A 12,360-nucleotide genomic window follows, 5' to 3' on the forward strand; every position below is an offset into this window, starting at 1 on the left:
TGAGTGTCTCTCTGTCCCATTTAAATCTAATTATAATTTTAGATTAGCCCGCGCTCGTTCACCTTAACTGCTGTGCTGGGGGTTCTGATTTGAAAAGTAAGAGCCGAATAATTAAATGTACAGCTGGGGTGCCCTCTGTGTGAAGGTTTTCTGCCTTTCCTACAGTTGACCAAAATTCTGTCAGGTTAACTGGAGAATTCAAACTGGCCTGGAAGAAGTGAGTTTAGGTGTAACATAATGTGTGCTCTGTGATGGACTGGCACCACTTTTGAAGTTGGATCCTGCCTTCCCAATAGGCTTAGAAAACTGACGCATTCTACAGTGGATTCAGAAAGTTGTCAGACCCCTTCACTTCCGGCAAACTTTATTGTGCTGTAGATGTAATTGGAAATGGCTACATTTGCTATTTCTGCCCATCAATCTAAACTTAATTACCCATAATGACAAAGTGAGAACAGGTTCTGAGAAAGGTTTGCAAATGTATTAAAAATCAAAAACTTGCATTTGGGGCCAGGATGCCTGGGGTGAGATCTGTTTCTGAGACTCAGACTCGATGACGTCCTGGTGTCGCCTGCATTATTTGGAGGCTTTATTCCTCTTTACTGTGTTCGCCAATTTGTGCTGCATCTTCACTACGACATTACTTCATTAATTCCAAACCAGTGGAAGCTGGCAGTGCCAAATCTCCCAAACTAATGCGCCGGCTCATATCTCTGTATTATATAAAAAAATCCTGGGATGAGACAAGACTTTTTAGCCTGGGACGAGATGTGACTTTTTCAGAGAAATACTTTCACGTCCCGCGAGACGAGACTGTGCCAAGAGATTTAACAATGCCTGGGGCCGGAGATAAAAGACAAAGAGTAAATGACAAAGTAGAATGTCGTAAAGAGGTTCAAAAACGTTGGCGCAGTACACATGCAGAGCAGTGTAGAGATAATGGAAGTAGTAAAATTCGAAAGTCTCAAAAAAATGATAGTAATGATCGCATTGGCACAAACAAACAGAAATTATTACTCGGTAAAATAATAGAACAGCGAAAAGAGATTGAATATCCATCCATCCATTTTCCAACCCGCTGAATCCGAACACAGGGTCACGGGGGTCTGCTGGAGCCAATCCCAGCCAACACAGGGCACAAGGCAGGAACCAATCCTGGGCAGGGTGCCAACCCACCGCAGGACACACACAAACACACACTAGGGCCAATTTAGAATCGCCAATCCACCTAACCTGCATGTCTTTGGACTGTGGGAGGAAACCCATGTAGACACGGGGAGAACATGCAAACTCCACGCAGGGAGGACCCGGGAAGCAAACTCAGGTCTCCTAACTGCGAGGCAGCAGCGCTACCACTGCGCCACCGTGCCGTCCGAGATTGAATATATTGTTCGGATTTAAACTTTAAGTCGGAGACCTGTAGATCATCTAATTCATGTTGCCAGGGAAAAGTAGTGTTTCTTCCCAGTGAAGAGGCGTATCCGCAAGAATTAAAAGATTTGTTGTTTGCTGAAAGTGAAATCCACATATGCGAGCAGCAAAGACGCAAAGTGGCTGGCGTGTAGCGCAGGCCGGGGGGGTTGGCGAGCAAAGCGAGCAGGGGGAGCCCCCCTAGTCCTTTTAAAAATTTTATATATGCCCACTGCAGTCCCCAACCAAGCTTCTCACCTCACCATCAGTCTTTGGTGCAATAGCCCAAACTCTCGAGGTGTTTTCTGCCTGCCGTCATAGCTGTGTCCCTTCTTTTCAGAATTCTCCATTCTTGGCTTCAGTCACCAATTCTGTACAAAGCAATGGCTGATTGTTAGGCTACTGGTGTCAGGGACTCCTATTTTGAATATTGTTTGCTTCTGTGGGGAGGTTTTATACCCTTAAGTGCCCATTGAGTTCATTTGTGTTTGAAATATAGTTATAGTTTCAATTTTGATTTGAGAATCAGGCCGTTATATCAACAGCAAATTGATGGTGCAATTGTTCATCCCTATTGCTAGGACTATCCCAAAGTGGGCATGTTCATAGAAGTTTTGGTCTGTAAAACTCGATGCAGCAGGATAAAAGGTCATCCAGGAGATTTGCTTCCACCTCTGACTACATGGATTCCAAAACCCATTTTAAAAAAAAAATCTTCTTTGATTTGTTTCTCTGGTTTTTAAACTCTTCCGAGTTCAATTTTGTCTTGTGACTCTTGGCTTAGATCATTGAGAGTTCTAGTCCTGGTTCTGAACCTCACTACATTTTTTGACCATGCCCTTGTCTCCCAGTCACCCTTAGAAGTCCTATGCCTACTGGGCACAATAACTGGCACCACTGAAGGCTATTGAAGGAGCGGGCCTGTAGACTTGAGTAGAATTAATTGTGGTTTTTGTGCGTAGTATTTGTGTCACTGAGGGAGTCTTAGGGGTGTGGGCTTATTTCTCGTCTGATTCTCATCAGGCTCCTCATGTGCTTTGTTTTGAATTTTGTAATTACACATTAACTTTATTAAACCCACTTAATCCTATTCTGGGCTATGAGAGGCCAAGGTAGGAATCAGGCCAGGACAGGGTGCCAGTCCATCATGCAGCCTACTCACACACACTTGCTTCACGATTTCCATAATTCAATAATTAAATCTTGCTTTTGTGTCTTCCAAAAAATATGACCAAAATAATTATCACAAACATCACAATTAATGTAAGAGAGAATCACCAAGTGTTTGTTCAAACAGATCTGGCAGAGGTTGGATGAGCGAGGGCTACTGCTGCCAGTCCTTTTTACTGTTTTCAGCCACTGGACTCCTGCCCAGTGTGTTCGACTGTGTTCAGGACACAAAGTCTCTCAGTTCACTGACTTTTTGTCATCTGTCTACACTGACACTCTCAGCTTGACTAAACTGGTTGAGTCTAAAGAAGTGTGGCTTTACCTGGTGTGCTCGAGTTGTCGATCAAGAACCTGAAAGCTAGTGTTGCTCATGGTTAATGTATAAGGAGGAGGATGAAACAATTACAGGCATTCCAAGTTTTGCCTTAGGAGTTTTCTGTTCTCTCAATTTTTTGCATAACACATTAGCCACAGACACTCATATAATGATGGTTTGGATATTGAGTCCCCTGTGATGCCCCTTTTTTACCATTACTGTCTGTAGGGAATCAAGTTCTTCAGCTGCAAAATGCTGGTTTAATAGCATGTGAATAAATGTGATGTGGACCAAGATGAGGAGGTAGAAAGACTGAGGCTCCTTAATATCTCAAGTGGAAACAAGTCAAGGGACTACTCTCATTATGGGCACTGAAAGTAAGGAGACATTTGGAAAAGGACAGCTAAAGGGGAAATAAGAAATGTGAGATCATGCATGGGGTGAAAAGCAAAATGACTAAAATCAACTAGAGTGTTACTGTGGGCTGAAAATTAGAAACGAATTATGACATGGACCTAAGAGGTCCCAGTAATGGGAAAAATGTATGTGAACACTCACTTGATAGACAGTGGCACAGAAGACAACCATTTCTGTCCTGAACAAAACCAAATGGGCAGTCTTTTTCAGAAAGAGAGCAGTTCTCCAATTTCGGACATAGGACTGGACTGACCGTTTGATACGTAGGCTCTGTAAAGGAAAAGTGTCAGACCAGACAATATTAGTAGAGCGGCATCAAGCACTGGGCGTTGGTCAGCCATAGAGGGTCTTGGGGACTGCAGATCAAAGTTATGGTGGCCAGTCCCCAAGATCAATGAGTCTAATCTTTATTAAAACAGTAACAGCAAAAAAAAAAAATCAAAATGAGCACCTCTGCATGGACCAGACTTTTCAGGATGGCTTAGTGACGTATCAAACATTGTGACACAAGAACAGCATCAACATTCAGTGCACCCACTGATGGTTTCATAACTCTATTTTTAAACTTCTTACTGCAGTGACATGTTCTGCTTATTTTACCACAAAAGTATCAGGAAAAAGTAATTGGTGAGCATCTACTTATCTTCAAATCAATCAATAATGTGAACTTAACATTTAAAAAGTATGACAAAGATATGCTGATCAAAGCGCTAGCCTATCACAGGCACACATCATAGGCAATATTTAGAGTTGCAAATTTAATTTGGGTAGAGATGGGGTGAAGAGATGAAACTGGGCATAAAGTAGCTGGACCTCCAAGGCAGCATTGCCCACCGATTCTGAACCATGCTGCCCCCAGACTATTGTCCTCTACTTAATGACAGCCCCACCCATGTTGCTCTTCCTATCAATTTTTAAACTGTTCACAGTTCATAATTCAGTACCTTGATGGTAGCAAACAGAACATTGTTACCTTCAGAAGTTTAAAAATCATGTAGTTTAACTGGAGATGGATATTGCATTGCCTGTCAGAACTACTAAGGTAACTAGAAACAAGAAGGACCATTGGGTTGGAGGCCTCTGGCAATAATGGTTAGCTTGACTGTTTCTATTTGCAGTGAATGAGATGCTGTGTGACATCTTCACACCAGCTCCATGGCCTTCATAACCTGAAGTGCTTTTTAAAGATTTTGGTCGGATGTTTTGTTTCTTTGGTTAGTTGGCAAAAATTACAGAAGTTGCCAGTTTTGCAGACAAGAGGGTGGACACCGTCTGAGCATCTATTCAAAACAACCCAATCATGAAAGAACAGATGCAAGCAGGGGCGCATCTAGGGTGGGGAGGTCTTCCCCTAGCTATTGTAATCGCTGGGTGCATCTAGAATACATTGCATGTTGGGAAATCGTCACTTTTTTTATTTGTGAAGATGCATCATTTGCCTTCAAAAATGTTAAAGGGGCAGCCAGCCTCCTCATCATAAAGCAGCATATAAATAAGAGAAAAGGAGAAATTAGCTTACCTCCATAACTACTTCATCTCAAGAAGGTTCAAAAGGGAATGCACTGTGCGTTCAAAATCTAAACCTTACAAAGATGAATGTGTGAGCTACTTCAAACTAAGACACATGTCATTTGAAAACAAATCTGCACGTACTTCTTGCATGTTGTATTCAAAGTGAATGGGTTAACCACATCCTGTGTGTGTGTCTCACCCCCAAGTTCTTCAAGGCCCTATGCATCTGTCCGGATTCCGGCTTTTGAACACTGGATTATTATGCATTTGTAATAAACTGCTAAAGGCACAGAGGCGAGTGTATTGTAGGGTACGTGCATGACCAGACACCCTCTCGACCACAGGAAGACAATTTAAAGAGGCTCCAGCTGCCCTGCGGCCTGGCCCTGGATAAGCAGGTTAAGGAAATATAAAGAACTAATCTATGTAAATGCTATCACGATCAAACAGCACCTGCATAAAATATGTAGACCCCTTTCAGTTTGTTCACATTTTGTTATGTTACAGTCTTAATACTGAAATATATATTTTTTTTCCATCATTAACATTTAGGATTTTAGAATTTTTTTTCAAATGTATTAAAAGTAGTAAACTGAAAACTCACATTGACACAAAGTATTCAGACCCTTGACTTTTTTGCTGAAGCCCATTTGTCTGCAATTCCAGCCTGGCACTGATGTGACAAGCTTCTCACCCCTGGATTTGGGGATTCTCTGCCATTCTTCTCTGTAGATCCTCTCAAGCTTTGTCAGGTTGGATGGAGACCATCAGTGGACAGCTGTTTTCAGATATTTCCTGAGACGTTCGATTGAGTTTAAGTCCTGACTCTGGCTGAGCCACTTAAGAAAATTCCCAGAGTTGTCCTTTAGCCACTTCTGTGTTGTCTTTGCTTTTTTGGACGGTGACCTTTCAATCCCAGTCTGAGGTCCAGAGTCCTCTAAGCAGGTTTTCATTAAGGATATCTCTGCCATTTGCTCTGTTCAGCATTTCCTCAACACTGACTAGTTTCCCAGTGCCAGATGCTGCCATTACCATGCTTCACTGTTGGAATGGTATTGCATAGATGATGAGCGGTACCCGGTTTCCTCCAGACATGAAGCTTAGAACAGAGGCCAAACAGTTCAATCTTGGTTTCATCACACCAAATAATCTTGTGTCTCACAGTCTGAGAGTCCTACAGGTGCCTTCTTTTTTTCAAACATCAAGCAGGCTTCCATGTGTTGTCTGACCAATCTGTCATAAAGCCCAGATTACTGGAGTGGTGCAGTGCTAGTCGTATTTCTGGAAGCCTCTTCTATCTGCACACAGGTTCGCTAGAGCTCGGCCAAAATGACCATCATGTTCTTGTTCATTTTGAGTGGGTGGTCAGCTCTAGGAAGAGTCGTGGTTGTTCCAAACTTCTTCCATTTAACAATTATAGAATTATTTCTTGTATAGCCCAGAATCACACAAGGGATATTGCAATGGGCAGTAACAGGCCCTGTTTTTTGACAGACCCCAGATATTTTTTGTATCCTTCCTCTAATCAGCACCTCGACTCAATCCTGCCTTTTGAGCTCTGTAGGCAGCTCCTTTGACCTCATGGCTTTCTTTCCGGTCACAAGGTGGACCTTCTAGAGACAGGTGTGTGCCTTTAATAATTAGTCCAATCAACTGAACTGACCACAGGAGGACTCCAAACAAGGTGTAGAAACATCTCAGTGATGAGCAATAGAATGAGATGCACCTGAGCCACTTTCAAGTGTCATAGCAAAGGACCTGAATACTTGGGTCAATGTGAGATTTCCGTTTTTTTATTTTTTATGAATTTACAAAAAATTCTGAAATCCTGTTATTGATTTGTCTTTCTGGGGTATTGCGTGTTGTTCAATAAGGGAACAATTAATTGAAATTATTTTAGCACAAGGCTGCAACATAAAAAAATCTGTAAAAAGTGAAGGGTCTCAACAGGTACTGAATTTTGCATCAACTAGGTGTAGTTACTGCAGGTAAGGCTAACAATTAAATGGACCACAAGACTACATCTACTAACTGCCTTGTGCCAAATGGACTGAAAATCCAGATTAGTCTTGTAATTTCTCTCAATAAAAATGGCAGAGATAAATAAGGTCCATAAACCAAGTAAAAATCCCAAGCTTTAAGTACACAGGTTTTCATTTATTTTTATGTATGTGATAAGTCTCTCTAATAAGTGTGCAGAAGAATGGAAGCTCAGTGGCAGCTGGTGTCAAAGACTAAGTATAGTTCAGAGAGCAGGACCGGCATCATACTGAAGCTCCAGCAGAGTTACCTTCACAGAAAGGGCAGCATTCTCCAGGAATCTTCACCGGATTCTGGCAGCTCTGTTTGCAGGACATGGCAGTACAGTGGGGGTCACCACTGACACACTGGCAGAAGGTACAATCATCCTCCTTCCACTGCTCTTCATGCTGTCGGAGGGTGTTGCCTGCCCAGCAACTGGCACCTCCACTGCCAAGATGAAGGAGTTCTATATCTGAAAGACAATAGACATGCTCATCACAGGCACACACAAGCAGGAACTGCTTATTTTTGATGGGCAGTACAAATCTTTGGCAATGGTTGAAGTGTTAGGTACACACAGAGTGAAGACTGAACTGCAACTCCAGCTCAGCAAGTTGCAAGGATGAAATTGTAAACTGAACACCTTACACACGGTACATGAATCCTGGTATATGTGAAGTGCAATCAGGACAGAGATATGTTGGATGAATGAACAATACAAAACTGGCCACTTTGAGGAAATCATTGATTGTAATGCTTATGCTGGCCGGCTGCAGCTTTAAACCATGCAGATACCTTGCTAAATGAGACAAAATCAAATATGCTAATGTTGCAAGTTACGAACATGGCAAAAAGGTGTTGAGGCTTCCAAAAAAGACCCATAAGGCAGGCCAGTACCTTCACTAGCCAGCTCAGAAGAGATGCCTGCCTGTCCAGCTTGCCCCAGACAATTACTTGCTGGCTTAGACCTGGCTAGGCCCAAAGTGAGTAAAAGCGACTTAATAATTCAAAATATAAAGAAATGTCCCAAAATGTATCAAAATGTCATATATGGGGAGGGAGGGAGGGAATAACAGCAAACCCCTGGCTTGTAAATAAGGGGCAATAAAGAATCTTTATAAAGGAAGAATGTATTTAGCAAAATAAAAAAAACAGAGCAAAAAGGGTTTGACTAAAAGGCAAGCCAAGAGTAACTAAATGAACAGGCAAAGAAATCTACAAATTTAGCAAAGTAAGAAATATTACCTTACACACTTGCGTATAAGTCAGGTCTTGAAACCTGAAAAATCGATAATAAAATCAGACCCCGACTTATACGCCCCTTCAAAAATACGACACATTTTTTACGGTAATTCTTTCCATAAGCTCAAGTCTTATCTGTAATGAAGTACAGGTTTGGAGCATGTACTGTACTTACTTCCCAGTTGGGAGGCCCCCTAGAATGTTTATGTGTATTTTCACATTTCATATGCAGAAGATGTATTTTCTTCCACAGGTGAATACATAAGAAACATCAGAGACCATTCGGTCCATTTGTCGCTCGTTTGTTTAGCTAATTGCTGAGCGGTCCTCATATCTCATCCAGATCCTCCTTTAAGGTTCGCAAGGTTTCTGCTTCCACTCCTTGGCTCAGTAAGGTAGTTGTCGACTTACGACCACTTTCGGTTTTGACGTGCCAGTTGTAAGTCGACCTGGACGTAAGGCAGACTGCTTTATGCAGTCAAACCTGACCGTATGTATAGTACTGTATAATAAGTCCCTTAAGTCATATTGTTTGATTTACATCCTTTTTATCATCATTCTTAGCACATTGTGTAGATTTACTATATTTTGTTTATGTAAATTGTAAATTGTTTGTGAATTTCCCATCGGGATTAATAAAGTATCTATCTATCTATCTATCTATCTATCTATCTATCTATCTATCTATCTATCTATCTATCTATCTATCTATCTATCTATCTATCTATCTATCTATCTATCTATCTATCTATCTATCTATCTAAATAATTATTTTATTTCATCATTTTGTTTCATTATTACTGTTGCTCACATAGGTGCCGAACCTTTAACAGCCTCACGAATCCTTTCTTTGTCAGTGTTACGTTATGTCATCAGTGTGAGCCTCTCCCAGTGTTCATTGTGTTGACTGTGAGAAGAGGACCTGTACCAGCAGAGTTTGAGCACTCAGATGTTTTCTGTTTTAACATTTCAGCCTGTTAATAATAAACATTAAAAGATAAAGGAGTTCAGTGTGGTCTCATTATCCCTTTGTGAGTGGCACATCGTGAGTCACAACACAGCAGCTTCGGAGGTTAACCGGATTCAAAGTCACAGCAGAAGCAGTACAGCACGTGTGGCAAATAAAGCTTAGTTACACTGGGATAACTTAAATTCACATGTGATTGCATTTGCTTTCCTTCCTCCCTCATACTGCTCGATCACCTTCATTTTTGTGTCGAGATAAATTGCATTTTTTTCCTGTAATTGTTAAGACAAACATAACTGAATGTAGTCGAAACCGCAGCAGGTAATAAACTGAGATCGAGATGAATGAGTCACAGCATACAGAGCTGGTGTGGCAAAAACTGTCCTTTGCCTGTGAAGACGCGTTACTGGTCGTAAGTCGAATGGTCGTAAGATGCATAGGTCGTAATTAGACGACTACCTATAGTTGTTTGGAGATTCCCACAACTCTTTGAATAAAGAAGTGCTTTCTGGCTTCAGTCCTAAATGATTGTGAATGATTGTGTAGTCTAGAATGCTCTCGTGACTAGCTTGACTCTGACCAAATAAAAGTGGGTATAGACCAGGGGTGGTCATTTTTAGGCTATGACTGGCAAACTGTGAGGCAGCAGTTGCATTATTTATTAAGAAAAGAGTACCTTTACAGACTGGACAACACTCTCCATCTGGGATGTAGAAGCTGTCACACTCCAACTCTGCACACTCCACCTTGGAGCAGAACGATATTCCCTGTCGACACTGGCACAACCAGCATGTGTCCATTCGGTATACTTCCCTGTCTCCATATACTTTCCCATCATGAAAACACTTGGTGGATACTATAATAAAAAAAAAGCAAGTTTATAGACAATACTGGATATAATCAGATCCCTCAGCACATTATCTTTCAGACTCTTGACTCGGATGCCCCAGTTTGATTCATTTTATTATTTTTTCTCTTGCTGTGTTTCATAATTGCACCTTGTCTGACACTTGCCTCATGGCTCTTGCTGCCTTTTTACTCAATTGAGTGCTTAGCATCCCATTTTACTTCCCCTTCTCTGTCCTTGCCTCTTAAAAAGGACAACTGTAGTATGTCAGCAAACTGACAAAGTTCTGGAAGAAAACCAAGAGAAGGACGAAACGACCACAAAAAGGGAGGTCAAAAAGACAAGATTGACAAGTCAAACGAGAGACAATATTCAATGCCAAAAAAAAAATATGTTAGGAATAAAAGTTAGAACCAGAAGACCCAAACAAATAAAAATTTCAGCAAAGGGAAACATAGCAAAAGGGGTTTGAATCCACAACTTGGAAGAAGTGAACTTTCAGCCAACCTTTTAACCTGTCACGAGTCAAATCCTTTGAGGTCTTGCCCCTGGTAACGTGGGATGCTATTCTGATAACAGGTGGCCAAAATAGCGGCGATCATTAAACATACAAAATGGTGGCCAAATGACCCACAAAAGTCAACAACTATAAAAGAAGATGGTTAAATCAAATATAAACATCAGAATTAAGTTATGTGACCTCAGAAATCCCTTCAATGAGAGCCAAATCACTTAAAATGACTGAAATAAACACATTAAAAATATTAAGAGATTACAAGCCATAGGAAACAGACATTACACATACAAATACTGTAAATAGCACTGCAGCCAGTAAGTATGAAACAGTGCCCTGGGAGACCAAGGAAACTGGACTGGGAAGCTGAATTTGTCAGTTTGTTGTTTCAGTGACAGAATGAGTGTGGGAGTGAAAAAATCAGAGGAAGCAATGTGTCCTGGGTATTCACAGATATAAAGAATTCACAACATTAATGGCCATAAATAAAGATACAGTATGTGTAATAAAGTGGAATGACAGAGAAAAAGTATTGAACATGCTTATTTAATACTTAGTGGAGAAGCCTTTGTTTGTAATGACAGCGTCAAAAATGATGACATGTTCAATACTTATTCCCCCTAAGGTACTTATACATAAACTATAAGCAGAACATATCAGATCAGAGACTCTATCTACTGACCATCAGAGCTTCGTAGTGGTCAACAAAGGCTAGAAGACCAAGGGAAAAGGGGTCCATAGATGAAAGCTAGCTCAGAATAAACCAGAATTATAAATCAGATGGGCAACAATAGTGTGTAAACCAAGACTGTAAAAAACAAGGTTAAAAAAGAGCCAGAATGATGTTAATAAAAACGGTATCTCTTAAACTTTCTGATGTCACAGCCCACTTTTCCTATATAAGTCTCTTCATGACCCAGCAAGGTTGAGGGTGATCCCCCTAGGTGAATTGACCCCAATTAATAGAGCAAGGGGGAAAAATCAAGCACAATGCTCGGACTGGCAACCCACTGCAACACACTACCATTATAAAGACAAGCAATTTGCAACCAACTAGTGGCCGTGATTGAGAAACAGTGAATTAAAGCAGTTGTGAAATGTGTTTACATCGTATTCATAAAACTGGACAATGCTGGCTTAAATAGTGGTGCATTGAAGACAACATTTAATGGGACGTTTGGGAGTGGGCCCCTAGCAACAGAAGCCCATGCCTTAGTCATAGAAACACAAAATGGTATTGAAGGAGATGAAAAATATCACACTAAAAATAAACTCTAGGACCCAGAACAACACTGAAGAGCAAAATGAAAGTAAAACTACAAAAACTTAGATAAATAAATATAAGTTAAGACCAAAAAATATTAAAAAGGTAAAAAGAATCATAAGTGATATAAACAAGATAATGATTGGTTATAAAAATAGCCAGTCTCATTTGGGTGATCTGGTCCTATAATGGCCTGGCACTCTTTCAGAATTGGATGAAACACATTTCAGAATGTTGTGCTTATGTTACTTTTACTTGTTTTGCCTCTTGGCTGGTTTGCAGGTTCTTTAAGCCTTTCGTGTTTGCTGTTCCGGTTGTTTGCGTATCTCTGGAGTTCCTGCTTTTTGACTTTTACTCTGCTTCTGACTTCTGCCTCATGGTATTGTGTCTGCTTATGACCTCATTTGTTCTGTGACGGATGGCCAGGACGCCCCTTCACCATATATACCAGTGGGGCAAGGGTGGGAAACCCAGTATCTCCCCCTGGACGCTAGATGGCAGCCTCCCTGGGTTGCAGTGGTGCCTCGGACCCCCACAGGGCTTCATGGGGTTTGGAGTTCTGTGCAGCTCTGTTGGGTTCCACAGTCGCCGCCAGGGGGTGCTGAAGTAGGAGCTGCTGGCCCCTTTTGGGCACTGGTCTCGCCATACCCGGAAGTGCCCAATAAAGGGAGCCAGTGAC

The 12,360-nt window shown here is 41.3% G+C and overlaps 1 protein-coding gene across 2 annotated transcripts in view; it reads right to left on the bottom strand.

Moving 5' to 3' along the window:
* Positions 1-12,360, bottom strand: part of LOC114666789 (cysteine-rich motor neuron 1 protein-like) — a 180,936-nt gene that overhangs the window by 43,623 nt on the left and 124,953 nt on the right. The window contains exons 3-5 of one of the 2 annotated variants that reach the window (XM_028821788.2): positions 9,733-9,912; positions 7,116-7,319; positions 3,455-3,583 (exon numbers count right to left, since the gene is read on the bottom strand). In XM_028821788.2, the coding sequence (XP_028677621.1) occupies positions 3,455-3,583; positions 7,116-7,319; positions 9,733-9,912 (513 nt within the window). The remainder of the gene's footprint in view (positions 1-3,454; positions 3,584-7,115; positions 7,320-9,732; positions 9,913-12,360) is intronic. The other variant, XM_051919849.1, reaches the window with a different exon arrangement.

This window comes from Erpetoichthys calabaricus, chromosome 16, assembly GCF_900747795.2.
Source record: "Erpetoichthys calabaricus chromosome 16, fErpCal1.3, whole genome shotgun sequence".
In the NCBI taxonomy this organism is placed as follows: domain Eukaryota; kingdom Metazoa; phylum Chordata; class Cladistia; order Polypteriformes; family Polypteridae; genus Erpetoichthys; species Erpetoichthys calabaricus.